The sequence below is a fragment of the Drosophila bipectinata genome, chromosome 2R (assembly GCF_030179905.1).
Source record: "Drosophila bipectinata strain 14024-0381.07 chromosome 2R, DbipHiC1v2, whole genome shotgun sequence".
Taxonomy (NCBI): domain Eukaryota; kingdom Metazoa; phylum Arthropoda; class Insecta; order Diptera; family Drosophilidae; genus Drosophila; species Drosophila bipectinata.
Genome location: NC_091737.1, coordinates 16,961,209 through 16,984,756, shown reverse-complemented (window position 1 = coordinate 16,984,756; position 23,548 = coordinate 16,961,209). Strand labels below are relative to the sequence as shown.

General features: G+C 40.2%; 1 protein-coding gene and 1 long non-coding RNA gene across 2 annotated transcripts in view; one reads left to right on the top strand and one right to left on the bottom strand.

Moving 5' to 3' along the window:
• The window catches only part of mspo (M-spondin), a 39,235-nt gene extending 29,987 nt beyond the window's left edge, over positions 1-9,248 (bottom strand). The window contains exon 1 of the mRNA XM_043210279.2: positions 8,335-9,248. Within this exon, the coding sequence (XP_043066214.1) occupies positions 8,335-8,890 (556 nt within the window). The 5' untranslated portion in view covers positions 8,891-9,248. The remainder of the gene's footprint in view (positions 1-8,334) is intronic.
• A 448-nt stretch (positions 9,249-9,696) lies between these two features.
• LOC138926068 (uncharacterized) lies at positions 9,697-10,592 on the top strand. The gene is made up of 2 exons (XR_011442401.1): positions 9,697-9,836; positions 9,901-10,592. It is a non-coding gene; the product is annotated as an uncharacterized lncRNA (long non-coding RNA).
• Positions 10,593-23,548: the final 12,956 nt, after the last annotated feature.

Genomic DNA, 23,548 nt, shown 5'->3' with positions numbered 1-23,548 from the left:
GCCAGCCCATTGAAAATCGTCAAAATTTAAAATCGAGAATGGGGGGGGTCCCCTTAATTGGGTTTCAAGACTTTGAAGTTGCCCCCAAGATTGTTATCCCAAGGTTGTTTGTTGTTGTGCCGCCGCATTTATACACCCTGGACGAAAAGTGTGTGTCGCGACAGATTGCCTGCAGTGCCACGCCCCCCAGGGGAAAGCATCCAGCCTCCCCCACCCTGAAAACCTGTTTGTTTTTCCACAATTTTCCACGGACTGACACCCTGCAGGCGACCATTTTGCCGCCACAACGCCCTCTTTCGGCTCATTTCGAATGCATTGGCTAACGGTTAATTTCGCCACGGGCTATCAGCTATCGGTTATCGGCTATCGGTCATCTGCTATCGCAACTTCCGCCGCCCCCCAGAAAATCTCATTCAAACGCGGGCCAATGACTTTATCTCATTATACGCCTGATTGACCATAAAAATTGGATCGTTCATAAAGAAAAAATAAAAAGTTGTATAATAAACCACAGCTTTGATCTTTTTCCCGGTATCCTTTGCATCCTATAGTATCCTCTCCTTGCCCCCCCACTTATGTTAAATAAACTTTGCGATGTTGCCATTAAGTTGCGGCAAGAACAGAAATATGGCCACTCCCTTGGGTGCAATCCTTATAAATTGCTTCCACTATCCGCAAAATAGCGTTCCGTTCCCGGCCGCTTGTTAAGTTTCGTTTTTGATGGCTTTGTTTCCGCTTCGCACTCGTAAAATTGCTTAATTAAATGACTTTTATCTATCATTGACAGAAGCTCAGGACGAACGCGACACAATTTATGCAGACTTGTCACGTAGCCGACAATTTGTCTCAATCATAATTTTGCCCAATCTTAGCAGTTGTTTCCTTTTCCTTTCCTCTGTTTCTGTCGGCCTCGTCCTTAATTGTGGCCTCCGGTTTGTTGTCCATTTGCCGAGGGCCAAAAAGATGTTATCAAAAGGCCAACAAAACATACAAACACACATGCGTGTTGTCAAATCAAATAGGAATACCTTGGAGTGGGTTGTTTTATAATTCTTGGAAAGCTAATAATGAACTTTGGATACTCTATAAAAGTTTCTTGTTAAATGATGCCAAGGCATGTCTGTATCTTAACTCCCTAACCCATTTGTATATTTTCTATCTCTCTGCATCAACATTTTAAAACGGAATCCCCCTAAATGGTCCACTTTGTTTCCCATATATTGGACTGTTATCCATCCGATCCTTGAACGGACTACCTTGAACGATTTCTAGACCGATTCTCCGTCATTCTGCATCAAAACCTCACAATAAAATTTTTGATCGAAATTTTTCCTTTTTTCTGATACAACCCCTTGCGAAATCCAGGATTTTCATATACGGCACCTTCCAATGTCTATATCTTTGCCATTTTCTATCCGGTTCTTGAGCGGAATACCTTAAACGATTTATAGGTCGATTCCAAATCGATAAGCTGTAAAATATCAAAGAAAAACTCTCGATCTATATATTTCGAATTTTTTTGAGGGCGTTCCTTTCATAATTGCACATAAATACATATGACTTCGATAATGTCCATATTATTTCCAACTCGCTTGCTGTGCTTAAGCCCATTACTTTATATGAGTTTAATGTCGATTTCCTATTAACAATAATTACACTTTGGAATAAATTAGAAATATTTAGACTCATGTTTAAGTAATGCATTTTATTTCCAACATCAAAGTTGAACTCACAAATTAGAATGCCTATTTTCCAGGGATATAAATCTCAAATTGCGTCGCGTAATTTGTTCAAATTCGTCAGGGTGTCGGGGAAGACCCTGAATGAAGCCCAGACAAGTCAGGGAAAAAGTAAAAACACTCACGAGCCCACCACAAACAAAATCCCCGCCCACCTACGAAAGGACGCGCCCACAACTCCGAGCACATTACCCAGACATAAATACAGACAAACAAAGTTTTGTGCGACGCGTTTCCGATTTCTCTGGTTCTGTTTCTGTAATTTTTTCCTTTTTGGCCCGTGAAAAAGGAAAATCTTTTCCCGTGGTGGGGGAGGAAAAAGGCCACGCATGTTGTCTGCCGCTTGTCTGGAAGGAGACAACTCTGTTTTGGGGAGGAGCAGCGCCTCCCTCTTCTGGTGGGTTGGGTTCACCCACCTGGCAAAGATTTATGTAGACCAGAAAGGTGTGTGCGAGTCTTAAAGTTGCAGGTAAGCGGGCGACAGTGAGAGAAAATTTACGAGCCAGACAGGAAACCCTTTTATAAGGCAGAGTCGGCCAGCCTTTCCCCCTTTGTGGATGGCATAATTAGGCTGCCATTAGCTGCCGTTGGCTCTTCCACAGGCACACACTCTTTCATTCAAACATAACTCGGGCTCCGCAAGACTCTCGTCCTTTTCCCAACTCGCTATTTGTGCAGGCCATAAATTTGTGTTGAAGGGTTTTGTGATGATATCGGTTACACATTTCTATGCAAATGCATTATTAATGAGCGGATTTCTTTGCCCTTTTGATTTATGCCCGACACTTAATTAGGATCTCGATTTGCTGCCCCAATTCCCACAGCCATAGCACTCTTTTACTTTTTGCATTATTTAAAAATTTATTTTTTACACAAATTATTTGGTCAGGCCAGGCCAGGCCACGGCAGGGAATCGGTTTGGGAAACAAACAAACCAAAAAAATGATAAAACAAACATAAATCAAATTGCAGTCAGTTATGCTGACAAATGCAAAGTATGCAGCTCCAATAAAATAAATATGCGACATAAATATTGCCTTTGGCAGGGCAAGCTGTATGTAAATGAGAGAAATGGTCAGTGAATGCGCTTTACCGGAATTTCACAATTTCCAATTGGCTTTTTTATTACCTTCCGATATGACGGGTAAAAACAATCCATATTTTTCAGGTCGAATGGGCCTATATACTTCTAGGGTTGAAGTCATTGACTTTTACAAAATACATAGTTCCTATTTCATTATAAAGTTATATGCCTTAAAGGTTTAATGATATTTTGACTACCATTTCACCTTCACTAACTTTCACTTTGTTAGGGTATCCTTTGAAATGAAAAACGCTTTATTATTTGACAATTAATCTTCGTACAAAAAGTCAACTGATTTCACCCATTTTTTTCACACAATTTTTCCATTGGAATATTTTAAGCTCATAATGCGATTCCTCTGGATCTTTTTTTCAGCAAATTTGAAATAAAAGAATTCCTTTAAAGGCAGGTCAGTTTGAACAAATTAATTTAATAAATAAATGGTAAAAATAGGACACAAAATCTCGCCAATTAGGCTTATGTTAATTAGAATGATTTGTGTGTGCCTATTCTATGGATAATTGAAATTCAATTAATCGCTGTCGGATTTCCGCAAAATGTTTTTGATTCAATTCAGTTTTAATGGATGTAATAAATACAAATATTGATAAAAAATGATGGTAATTAGCTCAGGTAAATTATGTGCAATTTTTAAAGCACCAACAATGCTGGCAGATTTCGAGTTTTTAATCCACGCACCATACGTTGTTAAATTAATTTATTTAAAATATGACCGCAGCCTGAAAGGTTGGTAATGCAAAATTAATGCCTGGTAAATAAACAATTAAAATTGGTTTAAATGCAATTTGTGCCAGGCATTGTGTAAATGTTTTTTTAAAGTAGCATGTAAAAGCCCGAAGATGCCATGGAGCTCTGGACGGGGATCAGGCTGGCATTATATCAAATTTCATTCATTAATTTCCATTTGCCAATGCCACGCCTGTCTGGGCTTCTGGTTTTCCGAGCCACATCCATCTCAGCCCATCCTCTTCGCCAGGGCAACACCCTGGTCGGAAAAACTTTCCCTCTCTATGAAATACGAAACCTGAGCTCGCTTTTCTTGTCTATTCTCGTGTTGTCTAATCATGTATGAATGAATAATGATATGAATTTGACATGGCAAAAAAATGTACGAAAATGTACAAAGGAAGCTCCAAACAGGACAGCCATAAAGGACCTGCAAGGACGGAAAATTTATTCATGCAAGTAAATGCGGGAAAAATGGAAAACTGCCGGGTGGGGAACAGCCCGAGACGCACGAGTACGAGAAAATTTTCTGTTTGCCGTGATTTTAGCCAAGTCAAGTTAGTATGCGGCCGCGTCTCAGTTTACAACCACGGGGGAAATCTGCCGTTGAATCGGAGGGAAAATAAAGTCGGAGTCGGATTCGGAATGAAAACGAAAACAGGGGAACACTGGTTGCTTTTAATTACAACACTTTAAGCTTTAGCTGGCACTAAGTGGCTCAAAGTGCGCGGAAAACAGGGTTCACCTTTCCATCCTCCCCCACAAAACGGCGAAAAAAAGGTAAAAATAATAAGGGAATTTACATTTATTATTAATGTACTTATATACGGGCTAAAGGAAATTGCGTTGTCAGCAACAGCTTCCAGAAATACAGACTTTTTTCTTCGTCTGCGTTGTGAATCCTTAATTTCTGCATATAGGAACACAATCTTTCAAGAGAAGCTGCCTTTTGGGGTCAAAGGTATCAGCTACTTACAAGGAATTTATGATTAGCCCTGAAAAGTAAAACAAGCTCTCTCGCATTCATGTTTTCAAAAAATATTTCGACTATTTCCAGTAACACCTTTCCCCACGAATCCATTAGCTTAAGATATTCCTCAATTCTAAATTCCCAGGGGAGTAATTCTAAGCTTGTAGCTTCCCATTTTTATTATATGTATGATATTTTCTGTCCTAACATGTGCCCCATGATTTTCACCCTCTGTCTGGCTCGGCTTATATCCCCCGGGGTGCCAGTAAAAAATTACAAACATTTAAAGTTTGTTATGAGAGAGCACACACACAAGCTGAAAGTAAAATAAGAAAATCAAATCGTAAGGACCACAAGGATGTGAGGTGTCTGCGAGGATGCATAAAATATGCGTCAGACGGGCATCATCCTCATGTAAAATGAATGTAGCATACATTTATGCGCAGCCCGCACTTCGATTATTTAGGGAATTCAAAAATTAGACATTTCGTTTTCATTCGCTGGAGAGGTCGAAAGCAAAACAATAAAATACGAGGTGTGAGAATGCCGCAGGCCGAGGTATTTAACATTTAACACCAACTACAATGTGCGTGCCACATTCCCCCCTATCCCCCAGGAGTGAGCAAAAAATAAATGGGCCATGGAGGCAGCGGCGGCAGGCAGGATAATTGCCACAATGGACGTGGCAATTAACGCGGATAAGTAAGGACAATGGCCAGAGACTTATGCAACACAAATTGCAAACCGAAGTCGGTTTTTTTGGGGGTTGATTGGGAATTCCAGACGACAGGCGATCAATAAGGCAGGGTAGGAGGTCCTTCTCCACCTCCTCCTCCTCCGAAATTCAATCAGCCTCCCCTGTATATTTGTATTGCAATTAATTTTGCCAATCTAACCAGTAAAAGCCATCAACCTAAACAAGTGAATGCTGCAGATAAGCCCTTAGTGGTCTAACTGAGAGAAAAGAATAATAAAATGAATAAAATAAAATTGCATTTCAAAACAATAATAATAAAAATCAAAACCATAGCTCGGTCTTCTCTGATTTGTTTGGAATTAATTTTAAAAAAGTATCAGAAAGTAACTATTTTTTTCCGTGCTTCGAGGCCGTTTTTCGTGTCGAGCATTTGAAATGCAACTTACCAGAGTGCAACATTTCATTTTGGCTTGCAAAACGCTCGAGAATTGACTCGACAAAAACCTCGACAAGCAATAAAAATGGCAAAAACAGAGACGGCCACCAGGATTGCCAGGACTAGAGCAAAAAATTGAAAGAAACTTTTGCAGAAACGCTTCCTTTGGCCAGGGCTAGTGCCAGTGCCAGTACTACTGCCAGTGTGTTTCATTTCACTTCGACACGGCTAGCAAAAACTGTGACAAGGCACCAAAAACGAGCTGCGGGCCGAAAAAAAAAATGCCAGGACTAAAACAAATATTCAGCAGGAGGTTTCAAACTTTATTTCGGTTTCAATTTGCGATAAAAACAGCGACAACAGTCGCTGGGGCAGCGGCAGGGGCAGGGGCAGGGGCAGTGGCAGAGGCAAATGAAATTTAACAACTCGAGGAAGGACTCAAGAGCGGAGGCGGATGGGCTATGCGATGAGAAGGGGAATTGGGACTACGATCTGAGAATGAGTTGTGACGAGGAAGGACACTGGGGGCGACTTGGCACAAAAGAAGAGCCAGCAATGCATTTCCCACGCTGCAATTGCTGTCGCTGCTTGTTTTTGAACATTCATAATAAATTTTGCTCTGCAAACCTTCTTCGACAGCAAAAACAAAAGGACCCGTAGTATATATATCCTTTTTTGCTTCATTCTTTCCTAGTTTATTTTTTTCTTTTTTTTGCATTGCAGCCGCCCCCACCAGTTGAAATGTAACGGATGTTAGAGTTGCGCACTGAAAATTATATATAAACAGGATATGACAGGCAGGAAGCCGTTGCCCTTTGGCCCGCCACGCCCCCCGGGCCAACTCCCATGCCGCCTCCCGAAGTTGCCCCGAAGTCGAAGTGCATTGCTAAGCTTTTTTTTTCTAGTCTATTTTGGCTTCCATTTGCCGCCCCTCCTTGCTGCTGCTTGAATTTTAATGCCAAATGGCATTCCGGATTGAGCCAGGACTCGGTATCGGACCAGAGGACTAGCTACTGTTGTGCCGCTGGCCAGGACTAAACGGCTATCAGGGGAAAACGAGTTGAGACGCCAGTGACAAGAGTAGCCAGTAGCCGGAATACTGAAAAGGATATTGAGGCCCCGAGCAGGATTTTATATTAAACGTGTTTGAAATTTTCTACAACTTTTAATAGTTCATAACTTTGGCCCAGGATAAAGTAAAAAAGAGTTTTCTAAAATTTAAAACAAGCTTTATGCACTATATCCAGATGGTTTCTGGCGCCAATCTCCTGCTTCATCAATTTATAATTTCATAAAAAGCATTCTCTGGGGAAAATGCATCATCTCGGATGTTTTCTTTTTTTTGTAAAACAAATTCTCGGAACAGAATCTTAAGTGTTAGAACAACAAAAGGATAATGCAACCTTGGTAGTAGGTACGATAAAGAAGAACTCCTTTTGCGATATTTTATATGAGTATAAACACAAGTGCGGAGCTTACATAAATCACGCATACGCACTGTGGCACAGTGCCTGCCACAAGAGGCAAACCTATAAATAACCCAGACGACACTATAAACAACACCAGAACCAAAAAAATGAGAAGAAAAGGAAGCCGAAGATAAAGTTTAAAACCAAAATACAGTAGGGAGATGGCTTAAATATTCTGATGATGTTTCTGTAAACTTTTAACCATTTTTGTACAAAGAATGACCGACCTAATGGCCAATTTTTGGCTTGGTCAAGAGTAATGGGGAAAATCTGAAGCTTAAAAATCAAAACATCACAAATCAAAAATCAGAAGTATGAGAATCGAATCTGTGTGGCAGGTCCTTTCTTTTCCTTGCTCTCTCAATATATGTACATATATATTTATATATAGTATAGTGAACAACTTTATCCAATTTCTTGTTTTGAGCTGAGACCAGCACATCGCGCATAAGCACGTACAAATCGCATTTCTTAGGCTCCTCTTCCTGCCGCTTTTCTGCTTCCTGCTTCCTGCTTATCCTTTTTTATTTGCTCCTGCATGTGGCATGTGGGCTATGCCTTGGTTGTTTAGCTGTCAGATTTACTTGTCTCACTGGGTCGTCTGAATATCCTTGAGACTCAACCAACGTATGTGTGTGTTTGCTATAAATCGACAGCTAAATCTGCAAAAACATTGATAAGACAAGCGACATGCCAATGCGGCCAAAGGCATTTTCCAAACGCCTCTCCCCCAACGACTTAACCCAAAATACCAAAACGAACCGAAAATGTTTAGCCAACTTGCTGCGAAATTGCTTTTCGATTTATTTTCTATACATGCATGTCTGACAAATTGTTGAGCGATATATATATGTATAAAGGATATGTATATGTGTATCGAGAGAAAGTGGGATTTGGAAAAGGAGTAGGAGAAAGGAATTGTGACAAATTAGTCTCTGGCCTTTGTTGTTGTTTGCTGTGTTGGCACAAATTATGAGATCCTTATCGTCCTGGTCATGATTGAGTAATAAACAGAGGCAAAGAAACATTGTTTTTGGCCAGAAAACTAGGCCAAAAACGATGGACTATTTTTAAAAAAAATATGAAAACAATATTGAAATGGAAAGCAAATATTTATAGAGAGAAAATGGTTGCTTCTATGCTTCCATTATTTTTTTAATCTCTTCAGTATTTGTTTTATAGAATTAATTACCTAATGTCTTGGTCCATTGAGCTGTGGGTCGCCAGTCCGGGTAGTGTTTGGGAAACAGTTCGCGGGTCCAGTAGGTATGGAGCACCACCTTGTAGACGGCCAACCGGTCCAGGGTGCAGCCTGTCTGGGGGGCAGGCTGAGTGGCGGGAGGCGTGGCCAGCGAGGGTGTCGGATCGGGATTCGAATTGGCATCCAGACCTTGATTGGGCTCGTCGATGCTATTGGCATCGGTGAAGTAGTAATTACGATTCAGATTCGAATTGGAATTCAGATTGCCGTTTGATGTGGCAAACTTGATGTCGTTGTCCCGGTCCTGTTGTTGCAAAGTCTGTTCCGGTTGCTGCTCAGGCTGCTGCTGCTGCTGTTGCTGCTCATTGGCCTCCACACTGTAGGCATAGATGGCTGGATTCGAGATGAAGGAGGCCCCATATGCACTGACGGCGGCATCCGCCTCCGAGGGGACGTATCCCAGAGTCAATCCCAAACAGAAGAAAAGAAGCATCCACGGCAGCGACGGCCAGTGGGCCAGAAACTCGGTTTTCGGTGTCGCTCTCATTTCGTTAAATGTTGCGTGCTAATTCAGGCCCTATCTCGCTCTATCCAACGCCGGCGTTGGGCTATTTCTGTTTTGATATAATTTATTTAACTTTGTATTCTTTTTGTCGCTTACACTTCACATTTGCCTTCGGGCCGATGCCTAAAATAAATGCACATTCAACACACACGTCTTGCCTTTTCCACTCACATATTTATTTTTGGTTTCTTCACTTTTTGGACTTTTGGCGCGCGTGGTAGCAGCACAAGCTCAACAACTGCGATGTGTGTGCTAGAGCGGCGGATATATCTGGGGGATATTCTATCTGTGCGATACAACCGCCCGCGTTGAGAGTTCGTCGCGGACTGAGCCAATAATAATGTTGTGTCAGGCAATGAAAACATCAGCTCTCCCTGCAAAGCGCCCCAATATTAGGGGGAGCATTGCAGACACAGAGAGCGTAATGCACTATGAGGTTGCTGGGGAAATTCTCCATGAGATACTGTCATCCCCCATCCACAGACTATGAGGGTTGGACAAAAATAAAGAAACAGCCTGTTGAGCTTGATTCTACTTTGATTTGTTTTTTTTGTTTATCGTTCCTATATAGTTTGCGTTTTTTTAAGCAATGATATATTTTACTATATAGTAAGTACAACTAAAATTAACTTGTTATATGTTTAAAACTAAGAATATCTTAAATCTGTTCAAAAACAATTGAAAAAATATAAAAGTAGGCTTACTTCCCTTGTTTTTACTTTATTCCCATATGCCCGGTTTATTTTGTATTTGGCTTCCAAGAAACTTAAATCAATTTCGAATTTCCTATTTTGTTTGCATATTTTTATTAAATCCAAATCAGTACAAATTTGATGAAGTCTGAGCTTTCCAAAAATGACTATAAATTTTAAGGAATTTAGAAGCGAAACAGCTTTCTGTCGAGGATTTCAGAAATAAAAAAATTAATGTAAGTATGCAATAACCTCAAATAATTCTGTATAAATACCTTCAAAGAATTTCGTCATCATCAGGCATAGCGATAGTTTGGTCTTCAACCAGATCCTTCTCCATTTGAATTGGCCAGTCCCAACAAGTTTTGCCGACTAGTTCCAACTTGGGACTACCAACTATTTGACCAACTCCAACACCAATAACAAAGGAATGGCTTCTTGTTCATCTTACAATAGGATACCACATTTTTGCCTTTCACCATGTGGTCCTTAATATCGACGATGTTTCCGCACAGGACGATGGGCGTATGGTCGACAAGCCGGGTCAGTTCACGGTACCAGGTGGCCACATTCTTGGAGGTGACGTGCGAGGTCACTTCAAACAGAATGAAGGCAACCTGGCTCTGGAGACAGTAGCCATGTCGAAGTCCAAAATTCTGGACTTCTGGACCGATCTGGACCGATGACTTCGACTTGGTCCACCAAGTACCACCATCTCGGACTAGCACGCACACTTGAACGAAGCCATTTCCTCTCCTCTAGAAGACGCCATCCCGCTGAAAGTGTTTCCTTATGTGTTCAGAGTGCGAAGGATGAAAAGACTCTGACGTGCCTTCAAATCGATTTATAAACAAAAGCTTACTATGCAACACTAGAAGCCAAGGTTATAAAGTACTTTATAAAGTAAAGTATTTTCTAATCTTTGCTAGAAGTTTTGGAAACGTGAATGGCTTACGTTATAGTCTATTTACTTTTTATGGATAATTTACATATACATATATAAACAGTGGAAACTACAAAAATAAAATAAATTCAAAGTAGTTTATGAAATTAAACTAATTACAAGGCTTAAAAATGTATAACCCTAAAATTACTTTCCTAAACAACTTAATTAACATTGGCTGATTTTGGAATATCTAACACAATCTAAAAGGTCTCTAAGCACCTAACCTTTCCCCAAAGGCGGATTGGCCGCGGAAAACTCATTCCTGGCTTAACCCCCAACTGTGGCTGGTGCGATTAACCCGCTGCGACAACTTTTGTTCCACTACCGAGTTGTTCTCACTGATTGCTGGAGGCTTAGTTCCATTTATTGCACATTTCCTTTCTGCCGTTTGTGAATGTCAGCGTTAATGAGCCGGGCTCATGTATGAGTCTGCCATGGAGTTTACTAAACCCAAATGTGTACTACATGTGTACATATATGTATATCTTAGTCCACAACCGAGCTGGTGTGTGTCAGGCCATTACTATTGTACTCAGAACAATGAGAACAATTTCCGATTAAAACCAATTGAAGCACTTTAATTGCTACAATTCAATTAAACAACACGCTAATGGCAACAAAATACAACAACAGCGATCGATTTATTGAGTGGGCGTTGGAGGTACTGATGGGTCAGTCCGCCCGTCATTCTGTCATTCTTATAGAACTTCGGTTTAACCCACTCTTGATAATTGCCATTGACAAGTGCCACCCGGTCCCTGTGGTGGCAATTACCACCAAGAACCCGAAGTCTTCAGGTGGGAGCTGGCCCAAAACCTGGACACAGACAATTATGTTGCACTTAAATGAGTTGTACGTGTTCTGACCATCCCGACCATGTGTCCTTTGTCCCCTATAGATCGTTTCCTGCGATACGCTCGAGTGTTTTCATACCATACACTTGAAGTAAGGATTATGAAAGTGATATCTTCCTAAATAAACTTGTATTATTTATGTTTTCTCAGCTAGGTACATGTATATACTTCTGAAATGAATTTATTGAACATTTTTTGGTAATATGTCGTTTAAAAAATTCCCATTTTTTTTAGTGCATGTAAATTGTGCGTGCGTGAAATTTATTGCAGTTAATAATAATTGTCCATTCTACTTGAACGACGACCACAACGATAATGTGCCTCCCCAGCCATTCTGCCGTGTCTCAAACCGCTTGTGGTCAATTATAAGCGGACAGTTTGCCATTTGTCTTAGACATGGTCAATGCCAGGCTTTTCTATCTGCCCTCTGGGGCTTTTTATGGGGCTTTAAATGTGCGACCATTAGCCAAATAAACGTATACTCGTACAACCCCTGACTAAATTTATTCAAATGAGGTGATAATGTTCATTTTGTGTAATGTTTATTACTTGCGCAGAGCTGGTTATTTATTTTTATTAACTATGCTTGTGAGTTTAATAGAGTTATCATGACTTGATAGGCACAAACTAAATAATGAGTACTTATAATTAAATATTATACAAATTTAAACTTAAACAAACCTTTCAAAAAGTATATTTTTCAATAATGACCGGACATTGGGAAATAAAGGGAAATTTTCTCCCTACTTTCTCTGCACAGCGCATGGTTTGAATCTCTTTCGCCGACACTCTCTCGTGCCACTTTCTCTCTTTCTCCTGTAGAGCTCTCATTTCTTGCCACCTGAACAGCCAAGACATTTGTGGCTTGGACTGTCGGCAAAATACGGATATAATCCATTCAACAAAAGTAAAATCTCAAATACATGAACCAGAAGAGACACTGGGAAAACAGTAGCGGGGAAATACCTCCTGGTGGGGGTGGTACTATATGCTAGATCTGTGGCACCAAACATTTCGATGGACTTGGGGCCTCACACGAACGGCAGCGAACGGCAAAAATTCCTAATAAAGTTGGCATTTGCCAAACAGACACGCAGACGTGCAGACAAACAGGACAGGATACCTGAGCCAGGTAGTCCTCCCACCTGCCACATCCTCCCTCTTTCATCTAATATTCAGCCACCTTTTGGGTGTTCGTTGTTGCTTTTATTGAAAACTGAACACAAAGCAACCAAAATGCGACCACCCAGCGAATGTTGATGCTCCTGATGCTGCTCCTGCCATACGTCGGATGCATTTCCTCGTGGATACGTCCTCCTGGAAAAGCGTTCGGGTTATTTGCATAAAAACTATGCATGTGCTTGCCAGTTGCCACCCAGACAGCATTTGTATTTGTATTCTTATTTTTAAGCTATTGCTTTTTGCATTTTGCACGGAGGACTAAGGGAATCAACAAATCCACTGAAAACAAACAACAAAGCTTTGTGTGTATTTGTGTTACATGAAAGACTCCTCTTCCCCTAGATTGTCATCAAAACGTCAAAATACTCGAAATATCTGACTGTCACTCAAATCACAATGAGCAACACATATGCATGTTGCATTTTGAATCCGCAGCTCTACTTTTGTCTGAGAATTTGGAATGGTATTTGGATAGATATTTGGAATCAGGTTGTCTAATTGCAAATATCTGTAAAGGTAGAGACTTTAACAATTTCAGTTTGAAATCGGTTTGTTTTATTGAAATACTAGCCTAGCTTTAAATTGTAATTCTTTTTGGGAAATAAAACACTTTCTAGATAATTTATCAACTATGTGGTCAGCCACTAAGGACGGGAAATTATAGAGTTCATTAAAAATTCTTTGGCACCCCATCTAATTCCACAAATCATTCTGCCCAAAGTCCGTATAATCCAGTGCAACGCCAAAAATTTGTCAGTTTCGAGAGGCTTAACACATTATTTATGTATGTTCTTGGAAAAAAAAATACAGATCTATGATATATAAATAAAAATTCATTTGTTTGCCTTCCCTACTAACTATAGAATCTGTAATTTGATTTATGTATTCTGATGATGCAACACTTAGTTGCTGGGAAGCGAGACCCATTGATCTATTTAAATGCAAATTAAATGAAATAATATTTATTTTTGGTCAGTCTGTCTGTGGCTAGATTTCATTAGCTGCCAATGCACAAATCCATTGAAAATCAATTAAAAATACATATTTTTGTAAAAGAACAATGGCAGTGTTATATTCGGCGGGGGCTTATTTTTACGTCTGTTTCTGCAGTCTGACCGCGAATTATATAATTTCAATTAGGGTTTTGAGGTCCGAAAGCGACTATAACATTCTATGCACTTTGGCGGTAATTATGTGGCGATTGCATTTAGAACCATTTAAATGACCAGTTGGCTTTTGTCCTCGCTTTGATTCAATTAATGTTGCATTGTGGAAATAATGAGCCAGCACAGTATTAGGGGTCCTTCCTATACTCGAGTTTAAATGAAGTGGAAATTGGTTTGTGTTTAAATGCTAATCCCTCAATTGGTTCAGGGGGCTATAAATCGGATTACCTTCATTTTATTTTTGGACATGTCTAAAAATTGCTACAAATACAATTAATTCAATAATTATTCTCTTGTTATTCTGATATAGCTTTTTCAGTAATAAACCTAGATCCGTCATCTTTACTATCGATATATCAATGATGAATAAAAAGTCTAATAAGCCTAAAACAAAGCCAGTATAGGCCTTACCGCCTTTACAATTTCAAGCTTCAAGATTTTAAACCAAAAAGTCCTGCTTTTCACTTGTGGGGTATCCTTGACTGAGCTTAATTAAAACGCAGGGTCACGTAGCGGCCGTCTAATCCAATCCTGGCCAGTTGTAACTGCCACAGTCTTCTGTCACTTTGGCAATTCTTGGGCATTTGAGTACTTTGTGTGAGCAAGAGTCGTCCTCCTACGTAGCAACAGAAAAAAATGAAAAAACCTAAAAGCTAATTTGGGTTTTTCGTTACGTTTTTTTCGTCCTGTCATTCGGTTCCAGTCGTTGGCGTTTTTGCCTTGGACTGTGTCAAAGTGCATGCCAAATGGAGAATTGCATTTCCAAACATTTGCGCAACATTAATTGCATAAATTTTGAAGCAGCGCCGGGATGGACTGATGGAGTGGTGGGGGGTGAGGGGTTGGCAAATTTAAAGAGCGAAGGAAAAGTCATTAAAATGTAGTCACAGCCACGCACCCTTGACTGCTCGCTCTCGAATTTCGCCTCATTTTCCCTTGTCGGTTTTCCCCAACGCGCTTTTCCTTTCCCTTTTCCCCGTGTCGGTAAAGTCTGGGCCTCTTTAACTGTCTCTCTGTCTGTCTTTCAGTCTGTCTGTCTCTTGGCCATAATTTTATGCCTAACTGTGTCAGCTTCTGGCTTTTCTTTCTGCCTTCCTGCACTCGGCAAGTGCTCATGCATAACGCATTTTTGCGCAGCTAAAAAGTATGCTATGAAAATGTAACTCAAAACCTGTTGCCCCGCCCACCGCCTCTCATCCTCTTCTTCCTTTTTTTTTTAATAAAAAAATATAACACACAGCCTCGCTTTAAATCAGTCGTCATTTCATTAAAATTCGCATTCCAAAGGAGCAACAGCGCCCTGCTGGGATTTCAGCACATTTATACAAAAAATAAACTTGTTTTTTTGACAGTGTGGGGTATTAAATTTACCGTTATTAAAACGTTTTTTAGGTCCTTCAGAGAGGCTAAAAAACACGCCATATTTTTCTTTTATTTCGCTCATTAATTGGATTGTAATAATGGATTTTAAGTTAGGATTTTTCATTTTTCAAAATCTAATAGAAAACACAAAAATCAAATACTTTTTGTTGATTTTTTCTCCAATTTTTTGCAGTTGATAAATTGCTCTGAAATAGTTTTCAAAGGAGCAGAAAAATATATAAAAAGCAAATGGAGAAAAACAATTTTTTTGCAGTTATTATATTCGTGTGACATTTTCGCAAGCAATTTCCCGCCACACAGACTGCCACCTCAGACTTTGCACGCAAGTCATTCGATTTGGTGGCACACACATCATGCCACACCCAAGCCCGCACACACACGGTTGCACGATAATTTTCAATAAATAGTTCCAAATCATTTCGCGGCGCTAGTTTCGGAAAATCAGCTTTCTGGGGCACCGCCTGCCACTGATGCCTCGCACGTGACTTCCGACAAAAGTCAACGACAATAAAAAGGATATTCCAGCATTTTGCAGTTCCTTCGGTGGGACTCCCTCCACCTTTAATGGCACTTGTCACTGACAGGGGGAGCCGATTGGATGCCAAAACAACATTTATTATTAGAGCTACGATTTTTTGTTCGCTCCTTCGCCAAAACGCACATATGTACAGTCTCTGGCCAAAGGAATGGTCTTATCCTTGGGCGCCTTGGCCTGAAAGTGCTGAAACAAACAATCAAGAAGGCCAAAGGAAGAAAAAACAACAGCAACTACCACAACTTTGGCAGCAATTAGCCTGTCAGGCAATTAAAATGCAAAATTGCCGTTGACACAGGCCAAAGGAGGAAGAAACCGGAGGAAAAGCCAAGGAAGTCAAGCAGGATTTCGAGGAGTGGAGATTTGGGGAGGTATTCAAGAGGCATTGAGCCTAGCAACGGGAAATAAGGTGGATTCAAAGGAACATTGGTTGCAGAGTCAATAAAATCTAAGATATCATATCTGGGCTATATAATACGCCGTACTTACTTTTCCCACTTTATAATTGCTCTTTAAAATGTTCAATCTTAAAGATTTATATTTTCTGAATAAAAACTAAGCCCCATACCACTGTCCTCCACCAACATGTGCCAGGTAAAAGGAAGCCAGTGCTGCAGGAAACGAAACAAAAAGGGGAAAAGCAGTCTCTGCGCTCAATTTACTTGTCGCCCCACATAATTCCAAGAAATTTTCGTACAAAATCCACAGCTGGCTGCCAACGAACTAAATATAAACTGCATACACACCGAAAATATCTGCGAAAAGTGCTTGGAAAATTGCTAATTACGCGATTGCCGTGATTTTCGCAATGCATATTTCAAGATGCTTTTTCGCTGCAGTTGTCGTTGTTTGTAATTCAAGCGGATGTTCTTGTGCTTGTTGGGAGGTTATGGGGAATCCTGAGTGTTTAGCCAAATGGAAAATATTGCAAATATTTAATAAAGCTTTGCAGCTACAAATTAAGCGCAAATATTTGCTTCAACAAGATGGAAAGAATATTATTAAATTTTTGACTTGAGATTGATAATGGGGTATAGTCTTTGTTAAAACAGTGATGCTTGGTTTATAAGATACAAGAACTGTTAACACATATTTCATAACATAATAGAGGTTCTAAATGTTTCATTCTTTTGAAAAACTACAAAAAACTATTTCTTATTCACAAGAACGCCTTCTAACCCCATTCACCCTTTCAAGAAATACAAAAACCATATAAAAAAAAGAAAAAAAAAAAACTGAAAATAAACAAAATAAGAGCGACAACTCATTTAGTTCTATAGAATCATGCCTCAGTTGACGTGAATCACTCACTCAGCCACTCGAGACAACAACGGCGGCGAGGAAAAGCGGGAAAAACTATTTTTGCACCACCAAGACCAAGGCCTATTAGCTCTGACCCACCAAGAGGGGAGCTACATAGTGGCTGTGAATGGTGGGTGGTGGGGATCGGGTGGGGCTGCTGCTGCTGCTGACTCTCAAGTTGTCACTTAAGAAGGTCTAAGTGCGGTTCTGTGTGGTGAAGATGGCAAAGCCAAAGGCAAAATGCGCGGAAAAAGCAAAGAGCACGGAAAATGAAAATGAAAACTTTCTGAATTGCTCATTAGACACGCTAGTTTTCTTTTTATTTTCCTTTAGGGGGAGGGGAAAGCAAACACTCTCAGAAAACTGGCAGATTTTTTCCTAATTTTGTTAACAAAGGTGTGTCTGTCTGAGGCATAAATTTTAATGAATCCCAGGATGACAGGTTAAGCGACAGCACAAACCCTAGAAAACTACAACTACAATCCTAAAATTCTGTTATCCTTAGTCCTGGCTGAAACAGCTTAATCAATTCTCTCCTAGTATGACATGAATATTTCCCGCCTAATAAATCAAAGCCATCGAAATGCCAGACAAACAATAAATTGTTTTCATTTTTCGCTGACAACATTGGCAACCTCACTGTCTTCATTTTGTGGCAGCAGCAGCACCACCAACAAAAAAAACTGATCTCGGCTTGGTGCATTGCATGTCAAGGTTCTTATGTTGCCACCATCCTCCACAGCACCACCCTTTCCACAGATATATTTACAATTTATTTTGTATGCCACTTTTTGCAGCACTCGGGATTTTATTTGTATTTTATTTCTTTCACTCTGCCCCCGCCATAGTGTCATGATGCACTTCAATTCTTTGTCGCCAATGTCGAGTGTCTTTTCTTCATTTTTTCCGAGTGTGGGGCAAGCAGTGGCGGTGCGTGGCTTTGATGTTGCAAGTATAACAAAACTCAACAACTGGGTTAATGGCACAAACATTCTGTTCATCTTCTTTATTTTTTATTGTTATATTTTTTATACACAATATATATATGTATGTATGTTGTATATATGTATTTTTTATTTTTGTTCGACAAATCCCCGTGCCATGTCTCAGCAGGCAAAACGACACCCACGTGGCAGTGGCAGGGCTAGGGGGAGCTCAGGAAGTTGCCCCGGCATGTGCGTTGCCCAGGTCCCCTCCAAAAAAAACATTTATCATGTTCAAATTTTCCATGTCGTGTTGCTCCTCTCTTAAACATGACAACAAATATTAAATTTCATGTTTTGTCAGGCGCAACGGAGAAAGTGACAGAGTAAGTCCGAGATAGAGAAAAAGATTCCTCACCTCAGCAGGAGTTCCAGAGGCGAACGAGGAAGTTGTAGAGTTTATGACACCAATTTTTTCAATTTATTGGCAAAAAGAAGCCGAAACATAAACACACTTGGAAGATGTGGACATTTCTAATATATCATTACCTTTTTAAATAAATATTGAAAGTGGTGTATGGTTAGTTAATTCTTTACTCCATAAAATACTTAGTCATAGTTTGTAGTAAGAGCCATAATAATATCATGAACTCTTTATTAAAATATTCATGGTAGTGTATTGCATTTATTTATAAATAAAAATTCTTTAAGCCAAAAAAGGGACCCAGATTGACAGTTAATAAAGTAAAGACAAGTTACCGCCTGGGTGCCTCCTTCTTCCTGACTGCTTTTCGGAGAGGTTTAAGCCAAAAAAAAAAGGAAATCAGGGAAGAAACAGAAAACGTGGCAACAGTGGCGTTGACAACTTGACCCAATGTATGTGACAACTGGCCAAAAAAAGTTTCAAATTTCAGCCACCAAGGGGTGGAAATATCTTTAAAGCTGTCAATACGGTTTCAATTCCTTTATTTTGAAAAAAAAAATTAATTAATTTTTAAACCCTCAAAACAAACTCAAGACTTAATCACTTTTAGAAACGACAAAGATATTTGCCATTAAAAGAGCATAAATAATGTCATATTACAGTGAATAATTACAGTTGTCGGCTTTGTGTCCAGGATACCCCCTTTTAGCCAGGCTCGCAAAAAGGACAAACCGACAGGCAGGACAGTGTCGTCCTCGTTCTCGTCCTGTTTCCTTGATAATTATGGCATGCAAAAGCGGTTCTCCAGTCTTAGCCAGGAGTGTAACCCAATATAAATGCCATTTATCATGGTGCGTGTGTTTGGAAAGGAAAGAGGGAGAGGGAGAGGCGGGGTGGGTAAAGGGCGGTCAGGGGCAAGGTACAGTGTGGCCTGGCAAGTGGAAACGGACGCCCCCTCCAATGCGGTTGACTGTTGCTAATAAATTATGGCATGCTGTGGACATGTGCCGCCAGAGTGGGGAAAAAGGATCAGGAATCCGAGGTCTGGTCTGGCTGGAAGGTCCTGCCGTTGACAGTTTTAAATTGCAAAAGCGTTGGCGGTTTCCAGTTCTCCGTTCTCGACTCTGTGCCCTTGGCCAGCTAATTAAGCCAAAAACTAACATTTGGCAAATGCATCTGTGGCGCTGCCATAATTTCCACATCTTACCGCCTTTTTAATTGGCTGGGATTTTTGGCTAACGAAACAAATGGCCCATCAAAATCAAATTTGTTATTTATGGCCAACGTGAGCCTTGACACCTCCCACTAAGTTATTTATTTATTTATTTGCACATTTAGGCCCCGAAAAAAAAAAAAGAGAGAGAAAGAAAGAAAAAAACCTTGACTCATTTTTCATTTGCCGGCCTCTTGAATTACGCCAATTATGTCCTGACAGCCTCAAGTTTTCCATCTCAATGGAGGAGAGGCGTGTGTGTCAGCGTGTGTGTGTCAGGCAGATTGCCAACACACTCTCGACCGAAAATCCTTAGAGGCCTCCTGGTTGCCAAGGACTTATGCCCTAATCTTTGCCAATTGAGCTGGGGACCCCGGCAGGAACTCAAAGTGCGCTTTGCCTGCCAAAGCTTTGAATTTCCTCGAGAAAGGAGCTCGTATGTATGCGAAAAGGACTTTTTATTAATGCTGCGAATAATATCAACATGGGTGGTAACCTTTGATGGAGGCCATTTGCAAACTTTTTGATGATTTGTACAATTGCCAAAACATATTTTATTTATTGTACCATATAATCGCCTTAATACATTTATTGTAGGCTTTGATTTTTGATTTCCACTTAAATCGTTCAGAGTGTTGCCTCGTTTCCTTTTTCAAATAAATTCGATAGTGTACTTCTTGAGAAAATTCTATTACTAGTTGAATAGTTTGCTTTTTCAAAGTGGTTTTTTAACCAAGCAGGGGGGGCTTGGGAAAAAGGGGGCTACGCACTTTAATAAAACATTTTATTGGAAGCTTTCTCTTGAAATCTTCTCTCTATCCTCTTAAAATAACTCTCAAAATAAACCCCCCACTGGGAAATATTATCTCTGACCCGCCAACGTTTATGACATTTTCTGCAAGAGTTGCAGGAGAAGCAAATAAATTATAAAAATTGTTTGCCTTTTTGCAGCTGCTCCTCTAGCTCGGGCAAATAAATTTGTGCTTAGATTTGTTTGCTGTTTTTCTTCGCAAAAAGCAAAAAAAAATATGTACACACCAAGAGTATCGTAGAAACTGTCGGAAAAGGACACACATTTGGCATTAAGAAAGTTGAGCTGCAGACAGATGACAATTTGATAGACTCGAAGGCTAATTAAATTTGCATTAGAGATGCGCGTTTTGGGCGCGAATCCGTCGAAGGACTATGTACGACAAGGAGCGACAACCACGTAACATATGAATAAATTATTCAAATTCTTGACAAGCTTTTTGCCACACAAACACAGCCACTCGCATAGACACCCACAGGAGGAGGCACAGTTGCCGCGAAAAGTTTGGCGCATTAGCCAAACTGTCGAGTGAACTTTGTCGTCGGCAAATGTAATTTATCAGAGCGGAAATAAGTAAATCAAAAACAATTTAAAGCCCGTCGTCTGCCGGCATCATTAGCAGGAGCTCTGACTGCTAACTGCTCTAACCAGGACAATGGGCGGGGCAGCTGTCAGCCAGGAGACTTTAACTTAATTAGCCCCGTCTAAGCCAAATAGAAATGCTTGCCTACAAAAGTCACTCAACAGCAGAAATTCCATCCTTACTTTCCACTCCCTCACATCACATCCTTTAGGAAAACTCAGTGGCTCTAAGCTTTGGGAAAACTTCTACACAAGAGTTAATGAAATTTTCAAAATTTTCCAACACGCAGCCGAAGGAACCTCAAAAGCAATTAATCACCTGCATTAAAGCGCTTTAAAAGTGTATATGGGCACTGAGAGAAATATGTTTTAATTCAGGGATGTATCCAAAATTAATTATAAGAAATAGAAAATCACGTATTCTGTGACCAACAAAGGCTAATTATAGTTAAAAAACAATGTTGTAAGTCCCCAATGTTCTAAGCAAACTGTTACATATATTTTTAAATTCATTTATTAAATTTTTATTAATTTCCCCCACTGTATAATGATTTTAGCCGCCCGCAGAGTCAAAGCCTCTCAATTTTCCACCCCAACCTACTCACCAACGTGCTTTGTGTTATTGTTTGTTTTTTGGAGCCCAGCAGCCAGCAGTGATTGTGTTTGCTTTTTTGGTAGTTAATCCTATTAATTAACTGGTCTCTTCCGCTACCTCCCCCCTCCCTCCCCGCAGCACACTCTTGGCCAATAATAAGGTGAGGGTCCTTGCCAGGTGAGAGCTGGCTCTCCGGTCGAGTGGCAACTGTGATTAATGGTTTCCAAAGGGTTCTCTCGTTTTTATTCCTATTTTTCCCAACGCCAACAATAGTTAGGGGTCTTTGGTTCAGAGTGTCAAGATTGATGATCAAATGCCATTAAACATTTTTATAAACTTTGCCAAAAAAGACCACAAGTTTTTAAAGCAACTAGTTGATTTCTGAGATTCCACATTTCGGGTCATTTAAATAATTATTCAAGCACCAGTTGCCAGACTTAAACGCTTTTTTCGCCAACCATTTAAAATCATTTGCCTTCCGGGGCTTTAGCAAATAAACACACACACAAACACTCACACATGCATACACTCTCACACTGGAAAGGACTCTCAAAGCCGGAGTGTGTGTGCGAAAATCACAAAAACAAATTAGTTGCGTGTAATTTAATTTGAAATGCGAGCGTGTTTATCAAACAAAATTAAAACTGAGAAATGGAGCAAAGCAAACAGCAAAGTAATAACAAAAACAACAACAATCCAACCAGCAAGGACAACAGCGGAGAGGAGAAGGACCAAGAAGAAGATGAAGGAACAACAACAAAAGGACCTCACCGCAAGTGGTAAGAAAACGCTAATTGGATTTTATTTTAGCATGCGGAACATGGCACGCCGCTCCTTTTCAACACTCCCCTCCCAGCCCCTAACCCCCACTCACCAAGCACCATATCCTTTGACGGCCAAGTTAATAAACATTAAAAGCAATTATGATTCTTGGTTAAGATGTCATTGTCGTTGGTGCTTTTGTTATTGTGGCTTCCCTGAAAATGGTTTTCCCTCTAGTTTCCGGCTTAGAAAGAGTGAAAATATCCTTGCGGGGGGTGTGGGGAAATGACAACTTCCAAGACTTGTAATTAAAGTTATTATAAAAATTCGTACATTCCATTACAAGAAGAGGAAACATTTGCGAACAAGAACATTTAAGGATACTATATGGAATTCCTAAAATAAAAGTTCGAGTTTGTAATCAAACGTTTCCCCACGAAAAAAAACGTTATTTTTCCAGAGGCATAGTTTACATTTAGTATACTCTTACCATTTTAAACATTGTCTTGGCCACAAACTTATTTACCCTTTTGCTGGCTTAATTACGGCTTGAAGCAAAGTCAAAGTTGGCAAGGTGTTTCCGCCCATAAAGTAAGAGCGCTGTGAAGTATACTTCATTTTTGTTGCATATGCAAGTTATGCCCCCTGTTTTTTCTCCCTTTTTAGCCCGCACTCTATATTTTTTTTGAATTCTTAGTGCACCCACCGCTTTCATCTGCTTTCCTTGTGTATTTTTTGCGGTCAGGCGGGCACCGCGAGTCAGACAACCACAGAATTCCAAGCAGCTGGCGCATAATTGCATATACATGGCATATGGCAGTGACACAGGGTGGCTCCGAAGGGGCGGCTGCTAGGATCCAGGGGGCGTGGCTGGTGGCCCGCTCAAACGACAACATAAATCCTGGGCTTCTGCCTTCCTGGTTATTGTTTATCATGCACACACCGTATGCGACGCCCAGGATACATATAACGTATACGCCATGTGGCCGCAAATATAAATATTTTAAAGTGTCGAGCTAAGCAAAATACGCTACCAATTTGGCCAGGTAGAGCAGTCAGTGCTGTGGAAGCTAAATTAATTGCTTAACTATATCCTTAATTCAAGCGCAGTTTGAGCAAAAGTTGCCTGGTCAAGCAGATGTTGCAAGGATCAATATTTCACAGTAGAGAAAATTTAAAGTCTTGAGCAAACAAATAATTAATTAAGTTGTATTCAAACTTTCTCAGGCACTATTAAATATTGAAAATGCACTTTCATTTATCGATACCA